The following is a 27,908-nucleotide window of genomic DNA, read 5'->3' on the forward strand; positions in this document are numbered from 1 at the left end:
AACCCAGGTATGTGCCCTGACCAGGAATCGAACCCACAATCTTTTAGTGTACAGGGTGATGCTCCAACCAATGAGCCACACCAGCCAAGGAAGGACACTGTTTTTTAATCATTTTATGAGAATATCCTTCTGCCAAATTTTCCTGTATTATGGTTTTTTTATGTCAGTACCATTTCCTTTGAACTTTAGTCATTTTTAGTACAGCCAAATTGAATGACTTCTTTAAAGTGCTATTTTTGGACAAATACACAGGGAAATTAATCATGGTGCCTAAATAATGGTCTGGGTGTTCTATTTTATTATTTTCAGCTTAGTCTGGGAAATATGTGACCAGTTTTTCACCCAGAGAGTAAATATGTTCCAATTTATTGAAAAGCACTTGTTATTGGAAGCAGTCAATGACACAAAACCATTCTGCTATTTCTATGCAGGCAACGTCAGCCAGTCACTGTGCTGAAACAACAAGCTTTTGTCTACAAAGGTCACGACATCACCAGTTCAGGACATGATACTTTAAAATGCAAAGGTTCCTGGGAAGGACAACTCCGTATATAATTTATGGCCGTTAAAGGTGCACTTCAAGAGTTCCCTGGATATCTGGACAGCAAATTTGCAAATTTTTGCAAGGTGCCAATGCTAACAATGAAGGTCATGCTGTTTATAATGTTGGCTCACCAAATTCCCATAGATGGAATAATGGATTCCCCAGGTGGCCGACCACTAGAACCAGAAAATCTACAGAACTATGTCTAATGTCCAGAACCTTGGATACAGAGTTGGAGAGAATGAAGGAGTCTGAGAAAGAGAATTAGCATGAAAAGCCTGTCTGGGCCTCCATCGCCTCCTTTTCCCCAAGCCACTGCAGGGTACATCTCCTACAGGTAGATCTGATATTATTCTAACCTCTGAGCAACACCAGCCACGGCCTGGTATTAATCTTATCTCCCCAATATTATAAGCCCTCGTCTCTGTGTGTCTTTTTTTTTTTAATGTTTTTATTGATTTTAGAGATGGGAAGGGAGAGGGGCAGAGAGATAGAATGAGAGAGAGATGAGAGAGATACATGAATCAGCTGCCTCCTGCACCATCTACTAAGGTGTGACTTGAAAACAAGGGACCCCACTTTAGAATTTCTTTCAAGCAGTCTAATGTGAACTTTGAGGCCAAAGCCATTCTGTGAAAAGATAAAATCTTTTTAGGTAAGAGAAATAGAGTTACGAGAAACGTTTCACATCATGAAACATTTAATCTAAGCCATGAAGTCTGGTTGTGATCTGGGAGTGAGAAAAATGGGAAGATAGGAGTGCCATATAGCTCGACCCCACTGGGGATCAAGCCCACAACCTGGGTATGTGCCCTGACTGGAAATTGAACTGTGACCTCCTGGTTCATGGGCCAACGCTTAACCACTGAGCAATCCTGGCTGGGCCACCCTACTTCTTTTGTTTAGCAGTTCCAGTCCCCCAAGGCTAAGCTGTTGCACATCTTCAGGGCACAACCGCATAGAGTAGTGAATATGAAGCCCCCCAATTGGTATAGTACCCAGCCCATGGCCATATGGCACTGAGATCTTCCCATTTTTCTCACTCCCAGATCACAACCAAATTTCATGGCTTAGATTATATTCCACATCCATGATGAGAAACGTTTCTCTTAACTCTATTTCTCTTACCTAAAACATTTTATCTTTTCAAGAATGGCTTTGGCCTCAAAGTTCACATTAGACTGCTTGAAAGAAATTCTAAAGGTAAAGAATAAATATAAAGGAACCCACCCTTGAACATCTCTAGAGTGTAAATGATACAGTGGGAGGGGCATTGGACTGAGAGACGGAGAAGTAGGGTGACACACAGAGAAGAAGGCTTATCCTGTTGGGGAGATAAGACAGAGAATTTAGGTCTAGAGCAGTGATGGCGAACCTATGACGCACGTGTCAGAGGTGACACGTGAACTCATTTTTTTGGTTGATTTTTCTTTGTTAAATGGCATTTAAATACAGTGGGGCCTTGACTTACGAGTGTCCCGACTAATAAGTTTTTCGAGATACCGTCTCTCGGCCGATTTTTTGCTTTGAGTTGAGAGCTAAAATTCGGGTTACAAGCCAGCTTCAGATACCCCACCGCTAGTTGGCGCAGCGAACATCACAGTGAACGCCACAACATCAGCCCAGCATCACGTGTCTCACTCGTTCACTTTATGATTTGACATACGAGTAATTTGAGTTACGAGCTCCGTCACGAAAAGAATTAAACTCGTAAGTCAAGGCCCCACTGTATATAAAATAAATATCAAAAATATAAGTCTTTGTTTTACTATGGTTGCAAATATCAAGAAATTTCTATATGTGACACGGCACCAGAGTAAAGTTAGGGTTTTTCAAGATGCTGGCACGCCGAGCTCAAAAGGTTCGCCATCACTGGTCTAGAGCAAATGTAACGAAAGTGCTGAGCAACCCTGGCAACTCACATACACTGAGCGCCAGTTTCACACAGATAGTATAAAAGGGGTAAATAAGATATCTCAAAACGCATGTCAGTCCCAAAATTTTATAGAACCTTGGAACACCACCTCCAGAGTAAGGGTGTATGAGTCATGTATGGCCACTCTATAAAGGAAGAGTAATAGGTGGACTGTGAAGGTCTAGGAGACAACACACTAAATGCTCAGACATGTCTAGCCAAATGGCATATAGGCCTGAGCTGGGGTAACTTGTCTCACAAGGCATATCCCTGCCTCTCCTCTCAGTACAAAATCTTTATATAGATTTGTTTTCTTATCTTTGGTCTGGCAAACCTGGCACATAGCTGCCACATTTTTACCAGCCTACTCATGATTGCTAATGCCAACTGCCTCCCACTCTTAGCTGCAACCCCCCCCCCCATGTGATAATGCTAATAAAGTACAGGTGTCGGCTACCCAAACACATATCGTCAGCTCTAAATATAGGAACATCCTCATTTTTAACAAGTCTAATATTGCACAATCTGCATTTACAAGTACACATACTTACATATGTATGTGAGCTCATATAAATATGTGGAGGATGAATTATTTACTTTGCAAATGAATGCACCATGGAATTCCTTAAAATATCAGGTTTTTCATGTCTCTTTTTGTTCACTACCTCCCCCACAAGTATCTTACACTTTTTACTTACTTATTACTGCTCAGAAATACATCTATTGTATAAGCTAAGGTATCCTGTATTCATAAAAATTAATGGAGAGCAGAATGTATTTCTTGCTAATTTCTTTGATGTCTTGGGTATGTCCAGGGGTGGGGCAAAAGTAAGTTTACAGTTGTGAGTACATGAAGCACAGAGTTTATTCTATTATTACTTATTATTGTATTCTTTCCCATGCAAACAACTGTAAACCTATGTGTGCCTCACCCTGTATTTGAAAGCCCAAGCTATTGATTCATATCTGGCAACATGACAAACATAAAAGCCACATGAACCTTAAATGCCTTTCAGAATCCACCATGATATAACAGCCTTCTGCAGAAATAAGAGTCTGGAAGAGCCACAGGCTCCACACAGGCCACCCTGCCTGGAGAGAAGTGACATTGTTTAGTGATGATTTCAAAGGCAACCATTGTACCTTCCACTCAGGTCAATAATGTCTGCTGGGGGCAGCTTAAAAACTTGAACTAGTATATTCTGCCTCCTTACACAATAAATGTTAATAGACAAAACATTAACCACATTTCTGAAAGTGGTAAAGCTATTGTTAGTAATGGTGGTGCTCTGGAAAATTTCATCTTTCCTTGTGAAATGCAAATGTGATTTTTATCCAAAGGTAAATGGTAAGCTCAATCAGGTTTGTTTGCTTGTTTTAATTTGAGTTTTGTAATGTTTTCTATTTCTCTTCACCCCAGGGGTTTCCTTATCTATGTGCACACACAGATGAGAACAGAAACAGATTAGGGTAGGTTGAAAATAATACCTCTGATGCTAACAGCTCCAAACAAAGGTTTATCTCACACAATCATTAGTATTCCCCTAGTATCCAACCTTTTTCATCTCATGGCACACATAAAGTAATTACTTAAATTCTGCTGCACGCCAAAAATATATATATATTGTCAATCTGACAAAAAATAGTTATAATTTTGATTCATTTACACTGGACAGCTATTGTTTGCGTTGGCTGTTGTCATTTTCTCACTTGACAATCTTAAAGGAACAGAGGTCAATGACCCTGACTAAATAGTCAGGTATCACATGTTTTAAAAAATTCTTCCAGCACACCAGTTGAAAATCATTGCCCTAGAACCTAACGAAAACAAAAAGGAAAACGGCATCTCCACTCTTAAGTCATCTTCTCCTCCACCCCACCCCGACCCAACACAGACCGGAAAGAGAAGTTATGGTTTCCCCACTTCCAGAAATATAACTGTCTAGAGCTCAGGTACTCAGAAGAATCCCAACTTCCTCTGGGTCCTTAAGAACAGACCCTGAATGGGGGACATGGCTCAGGTGGCTCCAGAAGGTTAGTGAGAACAGACTGTGGAAAGAGCACTGGACCAAGAAGGAGGAGGCCTGAGATGAGATCTAGACAAACCCCTAACCCTTCTGGACCTCAGTTTCCTCATTATAAACTGCTAGTGACCTGGTGCACAGATTCGTGCACATTGAAAGGAAATTAATGAGAAGGTGGCCGGCAGGGCGGGATTGGACGAGAAGGACCAGACACGCCCTGGAGCCAACCTCCCATGGTCCCTCCCTGGCCGGCCGCACCTAGGGTGGCCGGAGGATCGAAGGGCGTCTGCGGAGTGAGCGGGGTCCCTCCAGCAGCTGGGGTCTCTCGGCCTGGCCTGCGGGGATCAGGCCGAAACCAGCTCCCCGACATCCCCCAAGGGGTCCTGTAGGGAGCTGATATAAGGTTAAGCCTCGGACTGACCTGTGGGCAAAGTCACAAACAATTCCCAGCTTAGAGGGCACAGTCCTCTTAGCATAATTAGGCTTGACCTTATGACACTCCCTAGATCTTATCTGGGAAGCTAATGGGCTGAGGAAGTGCAGGAAGTATAACCATGGTCAAAACAAGTGAAACTCACAAGAACTGTGTAACTAATGGAAACCACTACCTTGTTTACCTCTCACTATAAAATAAAGGCTCAGCTTGCCTTGGGATCTCTCTCTCTGTGGCCTCAGCCAGGCACAGGGAAGATCCACAGAGACTAAGGAAAGCTAGAGAGTTTGAACGCTGTCTCCGTGTAAAACATTCTTCGCCGACTCCGTCCACACCTTTGGGAACCCCTGGACCCGCTGGGGCTGGACCCCAGCATATGGCGCCCGGACAGGCCGAACAGGATTCCCCTAGGTAAGCCCCCACACACACATTGAGAACCCCCGCACTCGGGACGGATAGGACTCCACCATAGGGTGCTGCAGACCCCCCTATAGAGGATAAGTAGGGTAAGTGGGTGGATAGTACAGAACTTAGATTGAGAAGATGTGCCATACTGAGTCTAGAAGAAAGAAGATTCTGTATTGATCTGTAGAATGAGAAGTTTGCCATACTGAGTCTAGAAGAAAAAAGACTCCGTATTGATCTTTTAACACATATGCTTGCTAGCAGAGGAGTTAAGGTTACTCCTAGTCAGACGGAATGTTTTATACAAGTGTGTCCATGCTTTTCTGAGGAAGGAAAGGTGCTGGAAAGGTAAATGTAAAGGCATGGGAGAAGGTAGGCCCAAGGAGCCTTATCCTTAACCCCACTGCAGCCTTTCCACCCCGGGAAAGTGCAGGATTGGCAAGCTCTCCCTGGGGTGATAGATCAGGACTCAGGTAATAGAGGAAAGCGCCAATCCTACTCTTAAAATGGATACAAGAGAGCATTTGGGGTTTTTCTTTTTAATGCCTGCTTCGGATTGAGTAAGTGCATTTTACTTAGTTTTAACACATCAAAGTTAGCTCTCCAGATCTGTAAGTAGGCTGGGAAGGTTTTCTTAACCAGGCTAACGGGGCAGGATTTGGCTTTAAAAAGTACATTCGGCTTTTAAAAAAAGTAAGAAACTTTATGATAAACTATTGATTTGCATGCTTAAGGAGTTAAAGTTTCAGAAGGTAATCTCTTACAGTTTTTGCATGTTATTATAGAACATAACCCTTGTTTTCTTGAAAAAGGTACAGTAGATATTAAAAGTTTGCCAAAAAGTTAGTCAGAACTTGAAAAAAAAAAAAAAAAGAGTGCCATGGTCACCTCAATGTGGTTTCTTGTTCAAATTAATATCTTAATTTGTATTTGGAATCTAAAATCTGTAATAAGAAATGAAACCCCGCTGCCGAATCCGCCTCTGGTATGGAGAGATTCAAAGGTGGCAGGAGAGGGCAGAGCTATAAGCTTTCCCACAATGAGATTACTCAATGTTTTATTTAAACATTACCGGAGAACATCTTATGACAACCAAACTTTAGCTAAGATAACCTTGGTTGCTAGCCATGACTTTAGAAAGCGCAATAGGAAAAAATTTAAAATGTCTTTTTCTATTAAGCATGACTTTGGGAAAAATATGCCATCTGAGTCATTTGCTGAAACTTCCCCCAAAGCAGGGAAGGGAAGAAAGAAGCTCATGTGGCCATCCAGTGTGGATGCCCCCTACCCAAATATTCTAATTTAAAGTCCTTGTAATTGAAAAAGTTTTACAAAATTTAGAAATGCATCCGGGATTTCTGTGCACATGTAAAGGGAAAAGGCCAGTTTAAAAACGAGTGCGCATAGTTTTGAGCTGAACTTGACCTTTTGCTGTGTACAGAATAAAAACCCAAGACTGTTTCGGCCTTAAAAATGGCAGAGATGAACCTGAGAAAGAAATACAGGCTGGTTTCCCAAGGCGATTTAAAGTAGCTCTTTTGAAATTTCCCACCCCTGAGGCAAGTACCACCAGGAAGTTGATAGTCAAGTTTACATGTGAATGGCTATGGGTTTGCTTCTTGACTTCTCCAGCAGGAAAATTGTGACCATTTTGAAATTTAGCAGCTATGCCAGGCTTATTGGCTGGAAACTTAAAACTTTTAAGTTCAAATCATCTAAAAGTATTGAGATTTATAATACTGAAATGTCGATCTGAGTATGCCTAGTATGAAGTCTAGATGATAGAAATTAATCTACTAATTAAAAATGCATTATATTTTATTTGAAATGTATCCTTAAATGTAAAAGTATTGATTTGAAAAATGCTAAGTATTTAATTTGCTACCTAAGGTTTGAAGCTCTGAAAGTTTAAGGTCTCTTTTCTTGCCATTAAAAAGTTTAAAGCTACACCCTTTTTTAATGGAGGGAGGGGTAGACACCCCTTCCCCTAGCGTGCAGGTAATCCAATTCCCACCAGTAGCCATCTTTAGGAATGTTAGCATTTCAATGGCTACACCTTTTGCTAGCTGACTTTCCCAGATAAGGTCAAGCGGCCAAGAGGTGGCTCCTTTGAAATCAGCTTTCCGCTAGTAGTCATTTTTTAATACCTACAAATTTGCTTCTCAGTTTCCCCGGGCAGAAAAAACATGGTTTAAAGTTAATTATTAGATTTTAAAATTTATTCTTAAAAATATAAAAGTGTAGTTAATCAAAGAACTGCTAATATTTGACTTGTAAGCTCTGAAAGTTTAAAGTGCAAATTGAATTGGGAGAAATTAATTAAATATCTAATGTATAACTTGTTTTTGAAAAAATAAAATGTGTTTTCTCTGAAATAATCAGGAATTCAAAATATGTTACTCATTGGTCTGATTAAAAAAAAAGGGGGGGGGGAGAATAATGTTATATGTTAGACTTTTTGGAAATACATTGCAGAGGGTTGTACAGCAGCCAAAAGGCGTCGAGCCTCCTGTACAATAGCCTCTGCCGACTTAGCCCAGTGGAAGGATGCAAACCAGACAAGAGTTTTACAAGATCTAGTAATGATGTGGGGAAGAGGTTGTGTTTTGTATCTTTCCAGAAGGAGCAGCCTCTGCCTCCCTCCTGGGGACCGTCACCCCTGGGAGGCTGAGTTAGCACACATGACCAGTGCCCGTCTGCAGCAGATGTGCAGCCCTGAGCTGGAACCACCTGTCCATTGGAAGGATCACATGTGCCTCCTATTCGTCTGTCCTTATGTCCCAGCTTTGCCCCACATCTCCTTTCCTTTTTCCTTTTTAAAAAATCTGACTACTTGTTTGCTGGTTCTTTGGCCTTGCTCCTTCTCTCCTGAACACAGCCTTTTCTAGAATCTCCCTACCCTACTGTTCCAGGAAGGGAACCTCCCTTTTCTGCCATGACTGGGAGTGTCTGGTATATGCCCCATACATGGAGTTGTCTTGTACCAGGAGCCTGACATCCTGAGCTGAGAAAGCCCTGTCCCGGGACTCTCCTTTGTCCTATATTGGCCCCTCTTGCCCTTGTGTCAAGAGGGACCCTCTTCTCACAATCCATTTGCCCACAGCTGTTGCCTGAGTTCTCTGTTCTTACTGAGGTCATGCTGGCTGGTACCATGGATCTGTCTCTCGCCCAATGGCATAAGCTGGGCCCTCTCTGGAGAAGAAACCTGGGTTTCCCAAGATATGTGATCAATGCCGGGACCCCGCCAGCAGGCGAGGGGATCCCAAGGCAGTTGCTGGGCATGGAGGCCACAGGGGCATAGGCTACCAAGGAGACAGAACTGAACCTCACATCACCCTACTTGGTCCAGAGATGGCTGGTAGTCAAAGACGGGTAAGACCCCACAGGGTGGGGCGACCTAAGACAGGCACAGTCGGGGGGCCAGTAGGAGAGAACTTGGGGTTCAACAGAGGTGGGGCACAGATCCTCATCCCCCCAATTGTGCAGGGGCTTGAACACTCGCCCCTTCTGAGGAAGGTCTCCTGCCCCCATGGCTGCTTCTCGCTTCCCATGTCCAGCCCAGATCGGGACCCAGATAACAGAAAGAGACTTGGCCCACATTAGATCAGGAACAGAAAGAGACTTGGCCCAGCTCAGATCGGGACCCAGGTAAAGATAGAGACTGGCTGACAGCAGCTGCCCTCTCACTGCAACAGGACTTGTTTCCCATTTCTACCTTGGACCACAGGGAAAGGGGCAGCTGAAGGAAAGGGCTGTGCCAGGATGCTGCCTTCTTCACTTTCTTCTTCCTCTTTTTTCTAAGCACTTCAATGCCTTGTAGTTCTTTTGCTTTCTCTTCTTTTTCTACTACCCTCCATCTCTGCCTCCTCCTCCTCCTCCTCCCCAGTATCATCCATTTCAGCTGACCCAGAGGTCACAGCTGACTCCTCCCCAGACACCGACACCATCATCAAACACGGCCCTGATGGACCGTTTGATCCAGCCGTACAACACGGTGACACTTCGGGAAGCCCGTCGCCAGTGACATCACCCGCTAGCCAGATCAACAAGGACAACCAAACCACTGACTTGGGGTCAGCTGAAGAAGTTAACAACTGAGGCCCTGCATATGGTAGAAAAGCAAGAAATGGAAACTACTCTCTCAGCCAAGTCAGAGGACTCTTGAGTAAATTGGCAAAAGAAACTTTCATTTGGTAGAAAAATGTTACTGTGGTTTGATTTCTCACTTATTGCTGTTTTGCATTGCCATTGTTTTATTATTATTACTAGTTTTAAAAATGTTATGTTCAAGTTTTAAAATGTTTTGGGTTTTGCATTGGCATTGTTTTGTTGTTGCTTTAATAGCCAGAGTTTTGTGTTTGATGCTTAAGTTTTACTGTCATTATGGTAGCTTAAAAACTCTCATTATAGTAGCTTAAAAAATAAAAGAAGGGTGAGATGTAGGGAGCTGATATAAGGTTAAGCCTCGGACTGACCTGTGGGCAAAGTCACAAACAATTCCCAGCTTAGAGGGCACAGTCCTCTTAGCATAATTAGGCTTGACCTTATGACACTCCCTAGATCTTATCTGGGAAGCTAACGGGCTGAGGAAGTGCAGGAAGTATAACCATGGTCAAAACAAGTGAAACTCACAAGAACTGTGTAACTAATGGAAACCACTACCTTGTTTACCTCTCACTATAAAATAAAGGCTCAGCTTGCCTTGGGATCTCTCTCTCTGTGGCCTCAGCCAGGCACAGGGAAGATCCACGGAGACTAAGGAAAGCTAGAGAGTTTGAACGCTGTCTCCGTGTAAAAACATTCTTCGCCGACTCCGTCCACACCTTTGGGAACCCCTGGACCCGCTGGGGCTGGACCCCAGCAGGGTCCCAGAGTGCGACAGGGCACTCTGCAAAGTTGCTGTCATACAGGGTGTGTAATGCAAATGCAAGTGTGCAGTAAACCAAATTCGGGGCTGACAGTGCCCCAGCTGAAGGTGGAATTTCATGGCCCCATGAGGAATCGGGCTCCCTTCTCTCTGGTTTCAGGGTGTGTCACCTGAGAACCTCCGCTGCCAAGTCACTGCAGCTTGGCAGTTCCTGCGTTGAGCATCTGCCCCCTGGTGGTCAGTGCGTATCATAGCTACCAGTCGGACAGACACTTAGCATATTAGCCTTTTATATATATAAATAGATAATGGTACCCACACTTGTATTGATATTGAATGAGATAATAGACTTGAAAATACTTTGTGAAAGTAATAGGTCTTCACAACGCAATGTTCTGCTTATTTGTGTGCATCTCAAATCCTATGACATTAAGCTGAAACTTACAAAAATAAGAAAAGTGTAAGGCTGGTTTAAACAAAGCCTTCTTTCTCTTTCCCTCCCTTTCTCCCTCTTTCTTTCCTCTGTCTCTTGATCTCTCTTTTACTCTACCTTCTGGAAAAAATCAAAAGTGGCACTTGATCTTGGTCTTCTAATAATCATGAATTTTCTGATTTTCAACCATAGTCAAAGGCTAAATTAAATAAGCTACCTAATTAAATTAGATTACCTACTACTAAGTATAGGGCCTGTGTTAAATTATTACCAAAATCATATCATGAAGAAATTTTCTGCTTCTTGAGAAGCTTAAAATCAGCTATTCATTTATTTTTTCATTCAACAAATATATATTCAGTGCAAACTGATGCCAGACAATAAGGATTTTAAAATGAATAAGAAAAACATAGCCCTTTCCCCCATGAAGTTAGTAATTCAGTGAGACAGACAGATTCATAATCTCTTATTTTATAGCTTAGAAACTAGAAACACAATAGTTTAGAAAATTTGATTCTACCTGCAACTCTCCTTCCATTATACTGAGTAGCTGGATGAGGTCTTCTTTGGATAACTCCAAGGATTTCTTATTCTTTTTGTCACTTTCTCCAGATGGTTTTAGGTGTCGTTTGACAGTTCCTGAGGCCATGACATCACCTTCCTTTCTATTTGATTTGTTCTTCTTTTTTGCATCTTCTGAGAGACTTTTATCGTCAACGTTGCTTATGATGGAGGATTTGGGGCAGGAGATATGCCCGTTGGATGAACTTTCACCACCCTGGTTTCGGGATCTCATTCCCACCTAACACAAAGAAAGATTAGATATTTTACCACCATTGAAATTATATTTGTTCTAACTACTTAAAGACTTGTTGCAGCTTTACATCACCAATAAAAAAATAAAAAAAGATCGGTTCCACTTAGTTTCCCTATAGCTTTAATTAATGTATTATTAAAATCTTCAGAAAAACGCCTTAATGGTCTTCAAGAAAAAGTGAAAATGTGATTCTAACATGACAAATATCTCAAGCCAAATGATCAAGGTCAACATCAGTAGTAATCAGTCATGTTTATAGTATGTATCTTTGATAGGAAGTGATAAGCAAGGCACTTTGCCTTTGTGGTCTTCCTCCCTCAAAACGTTACCCAAGTTTAATGATGAGAAAAAGATCAGACAGATCCCAAATGAGAGACACTCTATAAAATTCATGACCAATAACCTTGAAACTATCAAGGTAATAAAAAGCAAGGAAAATCTGAAAAACTGTCACAGCCAAGAGCAGCCTAAGGACACATGACAACGAAATGTAATATGGCATCCAGGGTGGGATCCTGCAACAGAAAAGTGACATTAGGGGAAAATCAAGGAACTCTGAAGTATGGACTTGAGTCAATTATAATGTATCAATATTGGTTTACTAATTATGGTGAATGTATCAGGCTAATGTAAGATGCTGATTATAGAGGAAACTGGGTGTGGGGTATTTGGGAAACCCCCAGTATTATCTTTGCGACAGTTCTGTGGATCTAAAGTGTAAAATAAAACTTTTTATTTTTTTAAAAGTGATTCCAGCTCCATCAGAAAATTCAAACCTCAAACCCTGCCAGGAACCAAATGGAAGTCACAAGGTGCAGAAAAATCCACAAAGGTTGGAGAGGGGCTTGACAAAGAGAGAGGGAACAGGAAAAGCAAAGGGAAGAGGGTGGTGTAATTTTTAGTGATATGGAATTCTATTTTTCCATGGCCTCTTTTTTTCAAAATCAGGTTGTTGCTTTTGTTTTCTTAATGTCAGTCATTTACAGGAATGTGAATAAAAGCACAAAGAATTGTGAGAAAACAGATCAACTACAAAATCAAAATTTTAAACAGTATATTTTATAGCAAAATACCGGGGGGGGGGGGGGGGGCGGGGAACAAAAACAAAAGCAGCAGCTAACTTGTCCTGTGGGAAGCACCTCTGAGTCATTCCATGATGAACGTTTTACAGATATGTCAGTCTCTGGGCAAAAGAACTTAACCAACAGGTATGTTGTAAATATACTGAACTCAAAAGCTAGGATTCAAAGTGCTGTGAAGAGAGCTCTAATATCCTGGGGGCTGCGCTACAAATTTTGCCTAAACCCTTAAATATAGTAAGTTAGTGCATGGGCTTATTTAGAACTCACAGGATGAATAGCCCTTCCTCAGAACAACTAAGCAGCAAGATTTTCATGACTCATCCCAGTTAACTATAGAGTAAATTTCCTTTATGAACCCAATCATATTTAAGAAACTAAGGAAAGCTTTTCAAATCACTACGTTTATAATAGAAAAATAAATACCGTGTGGTGTTTCCTTTCAGATAGCGAATATTCAATTCTTCCAACAAATCTTGAAATCTACATTCATGCTTCTTTTTTGAAGTGAACTCCTACTGTGTGTGTGTGTGTGTGTGTGTACTCTCTACAGCACTCTAACTATGAACAACATAAACACAAGAGGTGGGGTGGTTCTTAACCCTGCACCCTGTTTTCCGGTTAATTCAGTGATTTGTCCTTGGAATTTTAGAGCATCTTTTGTGCTTCGATGATGAACAAAGAAGAGAGGTTTCTTTGTAATGGGAGCCAGAGCACTTCAGAGCAGACCTGCTGTATTTCATCACAGCTTGTTTGTGGGCAGAGTGGGCTGCTTTCAGCCCCGAGCCAAAGGAAAAAGAGATGATGAACAGAAAGTTTCACATTTAACTCTTGACCTGTTACACATCACAGCTAAGACACATGGGCTTCCCAAACTGAATTGTGACTCCCTATGACTCCATACCACATGTGAATTCCTTTTATCTGAAATAACTTTCTCTATAAGATCTTAAGGCTCTTTGGAATGGTACATCAAATATTGATTTGACAACTTCAACTGAGATCATGGGTTAATAGAAATTCCAGAAGATGGTTCTCAAAGCATAGGAAGTGAGGGGTGCTGTATTAAACTTAATTATACTTAGCTTTAATCATACATGACATTTGTATTTGACTGTAGCATGTGTTTATGTCTTATTTCCCTGGATTTTATGCATCTATTATAGTATCTACAACACTAGACTATTCCTAAAATAGAATAAATGCATAACTATTTGTATGTGACATGCATTCTCTTAATTAATTGTATTTGCAAACATGCAGAAAATGGTATTTTCGTATACCAACTCTATATTTAGTTCTTTCTAAAAATTTTAGTCTGATATTAGTATTTTAAAATAAATTTTATTATAACATTAATAGTTTTTATAGGATTATATTAATTCATTGATGAACATTAATTATTGAATTAACTAATTACAGAATTGATCCATTACAGAAAAAACACATTTTAGAATTATCTAATTATATTATATCAGGTCAAAATCTTAAGTTCCCCATTTTTTTCCACCTTAATTTACTTTGGCTGATGGAAAATCTCATGTGCTAGATCCATGATCTTAATGTCTTAGCAAATATTTTTCCTCTGTGACACTGAAATTTCACATTCATTTCTTTTCTCTGACATCTGCATATGGATGTTAGTCCTTTTTGATAAGCCAAATGGGGTTTACTATCTTTATCTCCACAACAAAGTCAGCAATCAACACCTGTTCTATCTCAGGAATGCAAACTGAGATAACAAACTAGTCAAGTAATGTTTTAGGAAGGAATAAGACAACATGTGAGGTAGAAAAACATAGTTTCTCAATAGTGTAACCAAGTCTATCTTTAATAATGTCCACATTAAGCCACCTTTTTCTATTTTGTGAGCAGAAAATGTCCAAACAATAGAGAACTTCCATGTATCACATCTAGAGTCATTCATACTCTCCCTTATTATAATAGCTCTCACTTATTATTTCTGAAGTGTTACATAGTATGTTAAGCATTTTACATACAATATCTAATTTAATACTCATATCAACCCTATGATGTGAGATTTTAAAGATGAGACCACTAAGGTTTAAAGAAATTCAATATATTTTTCTGGATTACACAGCTACTCCTACTGAATAGAAGAACTAGGATTTGAACCCAGGTCTGATTCCAAATACCTACTCACTGTAGGGTTTTCCCCTAAGTTCTTAACCCACTGTCCGCCATAAGCGTCTGTAGACACAATCGGCAGACCTTCCCCACATGGCAATGGGTATCTATAAAAAAAAATGTTTCCCATTAGTGGCAGCCCTGACCAACTTTAAAATCATTTTATGTGAGAATTTTTAGCTGAAAATATTCAAGAACACCCAAATTGTGAGTACTATACTTATTTTTATAATATTCATTGCTAACTGATTTTTAAAATTAAATTCAAAATATCATGGCATGTGGGGATGGTTTCCGTTTTGGATACGTGGTAGTCAACTGGTTAAACACATACAAATTGGAGCGGAGGAATACCCTGTAAATTAGATGATCCAGATAAATCTACAAATGCTTACTAAGGCATTGTTTTTTCACTTCACACTACAAAGAGTCGGAGAAATCCATGTCTTCCTCCATGCAAAACTCACACAGCAATTGAAATTAGTTTGCTAAGTAAAAATACTTTTTCTAGAATCATTAACCTATTACTACCTGGCCCATGTTTGGCTCAGTGGTTGAGCGTCGACCTATGAACCAGAAGGTCACAGTTCGATTCCAGTTAGGGCACATGCCTGGGTTGCAGGCTCAGTCCCCAGTGTGGGGCATGCAAGAGGCAGCCAATCAGTGATACTCTCTCATCATTGACGTTTCTATCTCTCTCTCCTCTCCCTTCCTCCCTGAAATCAATAAAAATACAGATCTTAAATCTACTTGAGAAGGAACCTGGTCAATTATTAAGGATACAGCTTATAAAAACAAGATGCAAAGTCTGAAGAGGGACCATCACAGACTTATTGTGTGAAAAGCCCCAGAGTCGAACAATAGTGAACATTTCATCACAGTTGGCCAAATCCTGTCCATTGTGCTGAGAGGAGTGGCAGACAGGTAACAGAAAAGGCATCTGGCACTCTGATCGCATGGCTGCAAGTTTTGGACACGTAAGATAATAAACTTTCTGAAGGAAGCCAAGAATGCCTTTGCTTCATCTTAGTGCAGACTAAGAAAGTTCTTCAAAGGAAGTTCTCCTCAAGAGAAAGGTTTAAATAAACCAAAGAATCACATCAGATTTGTAATGTGTGTGTTTTTAATCAATGTAATTTGGGGCACAGATTCTTCTCTTAATAAGCAAATTATCCTATATAATAAAGAGGTAATATACAAATTAACCCTCACAAGATGGCTGCCTATGACCACGCGGGCAGGGGGGTTAGTGAGAGACGACCAAATGCCTGAGCAAGCAGGCTGCGTGGAGTGACCAGGCCAGCAGAAGGGGGCAGTTGGAGGCAACCAGGCCAACGGGGAGGGGGGGGGGCAGTAAGGGGTGACCAGGCTGACGGGGGGGACAGTTAGGAGTGACTAGGCTGGCAGGGGGGTGACCTAGCTGGCAGCGGGGGGCAGATAGGGGTGACCAGGCTAGCAGGGGGGACAGTTGGGGCGATCAGGCCAGCATGCAGAGGCAGTGAGGGGCGATCAGGCCAGCAGGCAGGTGAGCAATTAGGAGCCAGCAGTCCAGGATTGTGAGAGGGATGTCCGACTGCTGGTTTAGGTTGGATTGAAGAGGGTGCAGGCTGTGCTGAGGGCCTCCCTCCCATCCTCATCAAGAATTTCATGCACCGGGCCTCTAGTCCTAACATAATTCACAAAATACACTTTTCCTTTCATAGTAATTAGTCCACAATACTTTGCATGGAATTTGCTGACTAGGGTGTGAAGAAAAGAAAGATCAAATGTTATTCCAAACCTTCCTCTTTAATCTGTGATCATCTCTCTTCCATTCTCCACTCCCCAACCCCCAGAAATTGGGCAATAACTAGACCATACTGTCAGATGAATGATATCCTAGGAATCAGAAAATGTTTATGAAGACATTGGGTCATTTATAATGAAATAACAAGTATTTCTAGAGCATTTGAACAAGTAAAAAGAAAAGGATAAATGCAGAGCCAGCATTGCTCAGTGGTTGAGTGTGGACTTATGAACCAGGAAGTCATAGTTCCATTCCCAGTCAGGGCACATCCCCAGGTTGTGGACTCATCCCCGGTGGGGGATGTACAGGAAGCAGCTGATCAATGATTCTCTCTCATCACTGATGTTTCTATCTCTTTCTCCCTATCCTTTCCTCTCTGAAATCAATATATATATATTTAAAGGATAAAGTCTATAGCTAGTTCCCATCTTCATTAGCTCCCGCAAATTGTGACCTTGATTTTCCCCAGCACTTTCACTCCTGCTCTCACCTCCTTTTAGATTTGTCTTTTCATGTTATAATTCAATGTAGGTCACAACACTCCCATTCCTACCAACAAAAACTTCTTTTCTGCATGAATTAGGTTTTGGCAGCTTTCTTATAATTCTCAAGTATCCAACCTCTGTCTGTTCCTGCTTTTATTTATCTATATACTTTTTCAAGAACCTACCTAGTGCACAGGGTGCAATGTTGCAATAATTTTATTTATATAATTTCTATTTTTAAATTACTTTATAGAATTATAAGGAAAAATTATAGTACATGATAAAAGGGGAAGCACACAATTACAGAAAAGCCTACTTTTGACAGTGTGGCCTGGCAAAAGGCCTGCTGCAAGTGAGGCTTTCAGAACATGAGCAAGAAACTGTCCTAATTCTTTCTTTTAAACATAAATGGCAATACCCAAAGCACCCAACACTAACGGCAAAGGGGAACATCTGTTCTAGTTCTATGTGAATTTTAAGATGCTAAAGACCAATCAAATCAGCTAGTTCATTCTCCATCAATGTCAGATTGTTCCCCCTGAGTATCTTATTTATTTGGATTACTCTAGTTATAAATATCCCAACTCATGAAATGTTCAAGCACTTCTCACAAGATTATTACTCATTCTAATAGCAAAGACTGATCATAAGTGTTACTAGGTTTGCCCTTAAAGATCCTTTGTAATTTTAAAAAATATTCTTCATCCTACTTATGCAACAAGCCATGTTGACATTTTTTTTCCAATTCTCATTATCTAATAGTCATAACACCCTCAAAATAACCTAATATTTCATTCTACTAGGACAGATCTATTCAGACTAACTGAAAATTCTTCTAAGTAATTTTATGAAAGTTAGAATTCATCTCTCAAGAAAGGGGATTTTCTTGAAGTCACTGCAGTGATGTTGTGATCAAAAGTTCAAGGTACCCCTTTTCACTTTGCCCATTGGACTTATGTCTTTACTAGTCATTCAAACGGGGCAAAGGCAATATCCTTTTAAAACCCAAGCAAACTGGGTGTTTGACTAGTATCCTGTCAGAGGCAACAAATTGAAGAAAAAAAAAAGAGTTCTAGGAAAATATTATAACTGTGGCAAGTTAGAAAAATGTTATTCTACCCTAGTCTAAATCCATGATGAAATATCTGATGAAATTCACTTTAATATCTTTCAAGATAACAGCAGACCTAGAAAAGATTTCTAGAAAAACAAAAAATAACACAACAAAGAAAAAACAAGATAACAGATCAGGAAACTACCGAGAAATAAAAAAAAATCTTTTAAAGTTAGACACCTGGGTCTAAATGAGCATACCATTTGAGGGTTTTAAGACTCTGAATGTAAAATAGAGTGACTTTTTTTACCAACATTTTAATAAAAGGGGGCATTAGTTTACCTCTTTATATTCATTTTTAGCATCTATAACGTGGTGGGGTTTTTATTTTCCATCGCAGAAATAAGGCTATTGTCAATTGTAATAAAGAGAAAGGCACTTAACCATCTAGAAATATACTATTATGTAAAGTAATGACAAAATAACAACTTTTTCTGGCACTTTCAACATCAGTGATTCATCATTTAACCTCAAATACATTTTAAATATTGTTTTATTTATAATACTTTATTTTTTATAATTCTGATGTCACTATCCACTAGACATAGTAATATAATCGATGGTCATTGATTACATAAAAAGAGTAAGGCCCTCAAATTTAAGTTTTCTAATAAATTTTACCTATATTCTTTCTGTTTGAGCACTATACTTTTTTCAGACATTTTAATAGTACCTGTGGCCTCTAAAGAATGTCATCATTTAATCTGAGTTCTAAATATTTGTTTTTTTCATCTAACAAAGAGAACATCTCTGGAAAACCACCAGATTTCTGGTTTTCCAGGACTAGATTTCCTTCTTAAACTTCACTTCTAAAAAGGCCCAACACCAGAATTATATAAGAATCAGTCGGGAGAGAACCAAGATGGCGACATAGGTTAACGCCGGAGTTTGCTGCTTTGAACAACTACTTCAAAAGTGAAACTAAAAGACGGAACGGACATCACCCAAAACCACTGGAACGCTGGCTGAATGGAAGTCCTACAACTAGGAGGAAAGAGAAACGCATACGGACACTCAGAGGAGGCGCAGTGCTGAAGTCAAATTCTGAGGTGCAGAGTGCGCAGAGCGGGCTGGCGGCAGAGGGCGAGGTTGGCGTTTTCAATCGGGAGGGAGTCACAGACTCTGAGCTCCAGATCCGGGCGAGTCTTTAGGGACCCAGACTCAAGCGGGAGAAGCGGGACTGCCTGGTTTCGGTCAGAGCGAGTGCAGCTTTCTCTCTGAGCTTTGCAGCGGGTGCTGGGACTCAGAGAGGCAGAGCCCCTGGGGACAGGATTGAGAGTCGCCATAACTGCTCTCTCAGGCCCACCCTGTTGATCCTGTGCGACCCGCCCCGCCCAAGCCCTGCACAGAGGCATTTGCTGGATAGCCTCAGGCAAACGCCAGATTAGCACCTCCCTAGAGGACAGAAGTTCTCTCACTGCTGACACAGCTGATTCTCATAGCCACTTGGCCTGGAGGTCAAACCCTCCCTGGAATTAGCTACAACAATCAAGATTTAACTATAAAACCACGAACAAAGACCACTAGGGGGTGCACCAAGGAAGCATAACAAAATGCGGAGACAAAGAAACAGGACAAAATTGTCAATGGAAGATCTAGAGTTCAGAACCACACTTTTAAGGTCTCTCAAGAACTGTTTAGAAGCCGCCGATAAACTTAATGAGATCTACAAGAAAACTAATGAGACCCTCGATGTTATATTGGGGAACCAACTAGAAATTAAGCATACACTGACTGAAATAAAGAATATTATACAGACTCCCGACAGCAGAACAGAGGAGCGCAAGAATCAAGTCAATGATTTGAAATGCGAGGAAGCAAAAAACACCCAACCGGAAAAGCAAAATGAAAAAAGAATCCAAAAATGCGAGGATAGTGTAAGGAGCCTCTGGGACAGCTTCAGGCGTACCAACATCAGAATTATAGGGGTGCCAGAAGATGAGAGAGAGCAAGATATTGAAAACCTATTTGAAGAAATAATGACAGAAAACTTCCCTCACCTGGTGAAAGAAATGGACTTACAGGTCCAAGAAGCGCGGAGAACCCCAAACAAAAGGAATCCAAAGAGGACCACACCAAGACACATCATAATTAAAATGCCAAGAGCAAAAGATAAAGAGAGAATCTTAAAAACAGCAAGAGAAAGAAACTCAGTTACCTACAAGGGAATACCCATACGACTGTCAGCTGATTTCTCAACAGAAACTTTGCAGGCCAGGAGGGAGTGGCAAGAAATATTCAAAGTGATGAATACCAAGAACCTACAACCAAGATTACTTTATCCAGCAAAGCTATCATTCAGAATTGAAGGTCAGATAAAGAGCTTCACAGATAAGGAAAAGCTAAAGGAGTTCATCACCACCAAACCAGGATTATATGAAATGCTGAAAGGTATCCTTTAAGAAGAGGAAGAGGAAGAAAAAGGTAAAGATACAAAATATGAACAACAAATATGCATCTATCAACAAGTGAATCTAAGAATCGAGTGAATAAATAATCCGATGAACAGAATGAACTGGTGATTATAATAGAATCAGGGACATAGAAAGGGAATGGACTGACTATTCTTGCGGGGGAAAGGGGTGTGGGAGATGCGGGAAGAGACTGGACAAAAATCGTGCACCTATGGATGAGGACAGTGGGTGGGGAGTGAGGGCGGATGGTGGGGCGGGAACTGGGAGGAGGGGAGTTATGGGGGAAAAAAGAGGAACAAATGTAATAATCTGAACAATAAAGATTTAATTTAAAAAAAAAAAAAAGAATCACTCATTTCCTCCCACTAACAAGAGACCTCTATGTAGCCAGAAGACAAAAACCTTAGACTTTATCTCAGCAATATATATTTGATCAATTATTCTTAAATATCACTTTTATTCACAATAATAGTTGCTGACATTCACTGCAGAGCTTATTATGCTCTGGGCACTGGGTTAATTACACATATCTAGAGTACTATTTCATGAAATCCTCATAACAATCCGTAAAGCAGGTACTAGAATTATTCTTCTTATAAAAGATAAGGCAAGTGAGGCTTAGAGAGATTTATTTATTGGTCCAAAACAATATGGCCATTACCTGGAAAGCCTGAACTAGAATGTTTGGGTTTCCCACGTGCATGGAGAAATCTGGGTGAAGCTTTTACCACCATATCAGAGCTACTGCGATACCAAAGAATTCACAGGCACCGTTTCATGGGGCTGAAATACATTTAGGCACAGAGCATAGTACCCACCAGTAGATTCTTTCCTCTAGCTTCTACTTGTGTATCCCACAACCTCAGAAGAACCTTATTCTTCTAAGACCACATCTCTTCCCCATGCCCCCCTCACCTTGCCTTTCTACTTCTCAGAGCTTGAGGTTGTCAAGGAGCTGAAGAGGAAGTTTGCTATTGCAGTTCTGACTTTTGACATTTTCAGAATTGGCAAAGTCACTAAGACTTCAGGCACATAACAACTGCTACTCGACTGGATATAAATTGGACTGATTTTCAGGCAAATTGAGAAAAATTCTACTTTGTGCAGAAGCTGATTTTATTCCAGTGAACCAACTGCACAAAATTTCCTGTTAGGAAAAAAAATGTTTGTCTTTATGTTGCAAATACTCTCAAATAATTCGATTGCATTTTCAAGAAATGTGAGGCGAATCACAATTGCTGGTCAATGTTAACAAGACGGATTAATCTCCTCGAGGAAAAAGACGTGCAGTGGTTTGGCTGATATCACTGCTTCATGCTGACAGGAGAGAAAATGAAATACTGCACATAGCTGTGGGCTGACAATGACTTCATGCATTCTAATTGCCTGCACATAGGCCAATTGTATTCAGGTGTCCTTTAAATGCCTCGGCCTTTAAATGGTCTCTAGAGTCTACTCTGGACCATTTCTTAACATGAAAGAACAATTTAAAGCCACTTGTAATGTATGGGGTCATGGGTTGTGTCTATTTTGAACTCCTCCTGACTCGTGCCTTTTCCAACAGTCCCCAAGCATCACTTGGATTAGATCAGAGTATGGGAAGCCTAAATTAAAAACAGAGCCTAGCTACTTTATAACCAAGCAAGGAGTAAAGGAAAAATTATTCCTATTGAAACACATTCTAGGTGAGCAATGGAAGCCACAAGGTCATCAAAAATGTTTATCTGATTTTTAAAGATGCTGTGTGAAGGGCTGTGAATTCTGTCATCCAACTGATCTTCATAACCTTGGTTGCTCTGCATGCAAAAGTTGGCAAGAACTGTAAAGAGAACTTTGAGATTAGCTAATTAAGGTACATTAGGAATTTAATTTATCTAACATGTCATGCTACCACAATGCACAAGTTTCAGACTCAGTGTGTGGGCAGGAAGCATGTAAGAAAATGAGTCACCATCTTTTGGAATAATTTTTTCTAACCTAATGATCCATAGCCACCTCTCTTTTCCACCCTCTAGTCATACCACCCAACCCCACAGTGGACCTTAAGGGGACCCATGACCTCATACATCAAAATCCTTAGCATTTGTTTTCCTAACATACTGCATTCTCCTGGAACTGTTGGCTATTAACTCCAAGGAATAAGAGAGCTGTGCCCCACCTCTAGCCCCACAGTCACTTCTTCTGTAAGCTAGGACAAGTTACTTAACCTCTCCAACCCATAGTTTTTCTTCTGTAAAATGAGAATAATAATACCTATTCTACCTACTATGTGTATGTGGAATCATAATGCCTGTTCTACTCTCTATATGTACGTAAAACTATTTCCTAGCAGTAGTAATGCAGGGAGCATTAATCAGTGGCAGATTAACTGTGGGGTCATAAAACACCACTCAACACCCAATACAGGTACCATCAGAGGCAAAGACACTTGGTTTTCAACTGTGACGTCTAGCACAGGGGTCAGCAAACTTTTTCTGTAAAGGGATACGTAAATATTTAATATTTTGGACTTTGCAAGTCATGTGGTCTCTGTTGCACCTATTCAACTATGCTGTTGTAACACGAACGCAGCCATAGACAATACACAAATGGGTGTGGATGAATTTGATCCCTGGCCCTTAGCTTGCCAACCCTGATTTAGACTGTGTGACAAGTATGATTGATGGGTGCATTTAAAGTGGGAGAAGTGGAAATGGCTCCTGTCACTCCCACCCCCTCACACCCAGTGGCTGAAAATGGGGGGCGGGGGGGCAGATAATGTAGTAGCTATGCTATCTGCCCACCTATCTTATTCTTCTCTTCCAGATAAATTGAGGTAGGATATAAATATAAAGGGTTCCATCACAAAGTTTGAGGAATCTAAGGTGGAAGAACCTGACAGGCTAAAGTTTCAGCGTAGGATTTCCACTGGCATTAGTCACGCCATAGGAAATGCAGATAAACAACACACTTAGCCACAGGTGTCTGTACAAAGGGGGCGATGGAGACTGATGTTCAGCAAGTATATGGAGGACAGACAGAAGTGGCCAAGCGCCCAGCAAGGTGGAAGGTCTAGGAAAGGCAGCAGCATGCTAGTAGAAGAGTCACCGAAGCAGAGGGCTTCAACGCAGACCACGAAAGCTGGGGAGAAACCGAAGGCGCAGCTTCACTTCAGGAAACACGCAGCACCTGTGAGAGTGGTGGTACGGTTCCCAGAGAGCAGGAAAGACAGGAAACATCCCCAGAAAGGGCCGTGGCCATAACTTTCGCTGGGAGCCAGGCTGGGAGATGACAACAGAGAACACAGGTAGGACAGGTTTCAGAGGCCTATGACCTGCGCAGTTGCACAGGGCCCCACACGCGGTTTAATGCCCTGCTGTTGCTGTCTTGAAATTCTTTTTTTTTTTCTTTACTGAATTTTAGAGAGAGAGGAAGGGAAAGGGATAGAGAGATAGAAACATCGATGAGAGTGAAACATCACCGATCGGCTGTCTCCTGCACACCCACTGCTGGAGATCAAGCCGGCAACCCGGGCATGTGCCCTGACTGGGAATCAAACTAGTGACCTCTTGGTTCCTGGGTGAATGCACAAATGCTAAACCACATCAGCCAGGTGCTGTCTTGAAATTCTTAATTATTTTGTAACTAGAGGCCCCATATTTCCCTTATGCACAGACCCCCTAAATTATGTGGCCAGTCCTGGCAGCAGTACAGCTGGAAATCTGAGTCAGATCCTGGAGGTGCTCCCACTCTATTAGTTCTACCAGGAACTAACCTGTCCTCCTCCCTTCCCCACAGAGGAAGCACAATTTGTATGTGAAGTGAATAGCTTGGGAGGAGAGATAGGAGAGATTGAAATGGAAATCTGATTTGTTCTAGGACTGACCTATATGTATTGAATTTAACTAAAAAAGAATTACGAGATAAAATTGAACTTACCAGGAAATGTCCAGGTTAAATTCTCTACCTCAAGTGGGGATTATAGGAAAGGGACATAGAAGAGGTAACTAAAGAGCAAAGTTTAATTCAATTATAAAGAAATAAAATATTAGGATTATGCCCTTGAGTTTTATGGGATGTGAACCAACACTGGTTGCAGTTTTATAAATCATAAAGTACTAATAGACTTTCAGCCAATAGATATAAAGCAGTTTTCCTTTAAATCACTCTTGTTCCCACTCTAGCTTTGAAAAAGAAAAGCAAGAAATAAGACTCATACTGGGGCCTGGAAGCAAGCCCAGTTCAGGGACTTTCCAACAGTGCAATTATTGCACAGGACCTCTGAGAGGGGGCTGATGAGGAGTTTTGATAAGAGGAAAAGATACAAGCCTATCCATTGTCTTTCACTGGCCCTCATTACTCTCTTTTAGGAGCCTTTCTTGTTTCCCCGCCTGTGTTTCTCACCTGTGCCTTTCACTAAAATGATAAAAATGAGATCCCAGTGATCTCATTGCACTCCACAAGAAGCCTTTCCAGCCCAGACTTGCCTGAAGTGTGCCCTAAGCCCAAACATGACCCCTCGCCCACCTACGTAACTCTCACTCTTCCAGAATCTCAGGACGGTGTTAAGAAATCAACCTGGCTAAATTTAAATCACATAGCAGCGTGACTGCCCTAACTCCCTATTCCTTAGTCTGCATTAACCCTAGTGAATGAAATTAACCCTTTACTAACTCTAGTGCTTGAAATTAAAACAGAAGTAGCCATTTGTAAGAGGTTGGGTTGAAGGTAGGTAGGGCGAGGACAAGATTTCTTTAACTCGTACCGCTAGGCTGTTCTTCTATGTACAAGAAGCCATGGGAGGGGGAGGGTAAGAAATCTGGGAACATATTTTTTTCTCCGCTTCCTTCTCAACATGCTGAATTCCCAAATCCCCTTTTCTCCACTATGAAGTGCCAACTTCCTATTTTGTGTCTCAGTCCAATATTCCTTTTTTGAAGAGCCGAGCTGAACCCAGGGTGTATAGAGCAGATGTGTCTTGGCTCCTAAAACCTGGTGCTGAGGGTAGGGGAGCAGGAAGACTGGGGTTCTACCTGCCTGCCGGGCTCCAGGAGCATATTGCAGGTGGAGAAGCTCCTCTGAAGTCCTAGAGCTCCTTGAACTTCAGAGTCCACCAGAACCACCTGGAGGGCTACAAGCACACAGGTTGTCGGGCCCCACCCCCAGAGTTTCTGATTCCATGGGACTGGGGTGGCGCCTAAGAGTCTGCATTTCTAACAAGTTCCCAGGCGATGCTAATGCTGTCGGTCCTAGGCCCCCACACTGAGAACCAGCAGTAGGGCAAGGTAGGACGAAGATCCAAATTAGAGAGAAGCCTCCGCATGTCTACAAATTCAACTAGAAACGCTCTGTTTTTCCCATCACTTAACCTAGAAATCCTAGGCTCAGCTGAAAAAGATTATATTAATTGTAACTGTTTGCATGACTGACTACAGGCCTACTTATTACTCACACTCCAGCAGGCGCCCTGTTTGAGGGGATAGACTTGTAGGTTACAAAATAATGCCCTATAGGTCAAAACCTCTTTGCAGATATGGGGTGTGTGTGTGTGTGTGTGTGTGTGTGTGTGTGTGTTTAGCAGACACATTTTATCAGAAGTTTTTACAAAATAATCTAGATTTTTCAGGTTTTATTGAAAAAAATCAGAAGATCTGTCACTATTGAGCCTATCTTCCTATGTAACGACATTTAGCTTGAGTTGAGTCATGGCTGGCCCATTTAAATGGAGCATGTACTCCCTAGTTCACCACTCATCCCTCACCACTCTCCATGACCTATGAACATTGAGATCCAAGAGTCAATTGCCATTTATTTATTACTACATTTGCACTACGTTTTTTCCTCTAGAAATTCCTCTCCGTGCCTAAGGAGAGAAACAAAAGCTACAACAAAAGTTTTGTGTATCAAGAATGAGAAAGGAGAGAATATTTAGTACTGACTCCCGCTATGGGTTGAATATGCAAACACTCCAGCAGCTTCACCTGGTTATTACCCACCTGTCTTTGGAAACCATCTGAGTTTGGGTCCTGTCTGGACAAGACCGGATGGCAGGCAGGAACGCATGGGGGAGGGAGTAGAGACGAGAAGCAAACTCTAAGTGCTGGGTGGTCAAAGAAACTCCTGGAAAGGAATTGTCCAAAAGAAAGAAGCTGCAGTCTGTCACAAACTTGATCCAAGGACAATGTCACATTGCAAGGGAAGAGGGAATATTGTGCAAAGCAGAGCATATGATGTTGAAGATGCCTCCATGGATGGACATGCAGCCAAAGCTGAAGCTGGAAGGGGCCTGCAATAAAGGCATAAATGGAAACAAAGAGGCACCTGGAAAGGCTAAGAAGCGGGGGCTTTGCTTTCAGAACTGGCCGTGCAGTAGGAGGGGGAGCATTTGTGGAACTCTGCCTGGTCAGTGATGGAACCAGCAGAGGTGGCAGAGGCATCAAGAGATCTTGAAGCCAGATCAGGGGCAAGGCAGCATTTGGAGGGCCTAATAGATACGCACTGGGGACCACTTCCTAAATTAACCTGAGGAAGGTGGAGAGGAGGTTCTGCAATAGATCAGGGTAGAAACCACATTCATCTGTTACTATTAGCCCCCTGGCTTTCTGAACTTGAAAACTGTGGGTTTTATTTCATTCCACAAACTGATTTTGTGCACCGCTATTCCAAATAACAAGCACACAAGAACCATACTAGTGCAAGCAATCACAAAATAATAATAATAATAATAATAATAATAGTAATAATAATAAAATATGTTCTTCCCTCAAGTATGTCATAGTCCAAGAGGAGGCAGGATCAAGATGATGGAGTGGATAGACACTGAACACATGTCCTCTCACAAACACATCAAAATTACAACAAAATATATAGAACAACTGCTGCAGAGAGCCACCTGAAGAGTAGCTGAACAGAATTCCCACAACTAAGGATATAAAGAAGAAGCCACATGGAGACAGGCTGGGGGACAGGTACGACTCTGGTTAGGATTCACACCCAATGTGGTGACTCCCAAATAGGAGGAATATCTGAACCACAGCAATTCTCCTGAGCAGCAAGGGGGTCCAAGCCCCACACCAGACTTCTCCGCCCAGGGCAACAATGCCCAGAAGAGGAGTCCCTATAATATCTTATTTTGTAAAATATCAAGGATTATGTCCAAGAGAGATAAAAGGCTTTGGGAGATGATACTGTTCTTTAAAAAAATCTTTTAAGTATGTTTTTATTAATTTCAGAGAGAAAAGGAGAGTGAGAGAGAGAGAGAAATATCAATGATGAGAGAGAATCATTGCTTGGCTGCCTTCTGCACAACCCTACTAAGGATCGAGCCTGCAGCTCGGGCCTGTGCCCTGACCAAGAATCAAACTGTTCATAGGTCGATGCTCAACCACAGAGCCACACAGACTAGGCACTGATGCTGTTCTTAAAGGGCCCTTGCACAAGTCACTTGTTTCAGGTCCAAAGTGGA

General features: G+C 41.4%; 1 protein-coding gene across 1 annotated transcript in view; it reads right to left on the bottom strand.

Annotated features, from left to right (window-relative positions):
* Positions 1-27,908, bottom strand: part of FILIP1 (filamin A interacting protein 1) — a 192,186-nt gene that overhangs the window by 104,913 nt on the left and 59,365 nt on the right. Inside the window, exon 2 of the mRNA XM_081094854.1 lies at positions 11,142-11,423. Coding sequence (XP_080950980.1) covers positions 11,142-11,417 — 276 coding nt within the window. The 5' untranslated portion in view covers positions 11,418-11,423. The remainder of the gene's footprint in view (positions 1-11,141; positions 11,424-27,908) is intronic.

The sequence above is a fragment of the Myotis nattereri genome (genome assembly GCF_964212035.1).
Source record: "Myotis nattereri genome assembly, chromosome: 6".
NCBI classification, from domain to species: domain Eukaryota; kingdom Metazoa; phylum Chordata; class Mammalia; order Chiroptera; family Vespertilionidae; genus Myotis; species Myotis nattereri.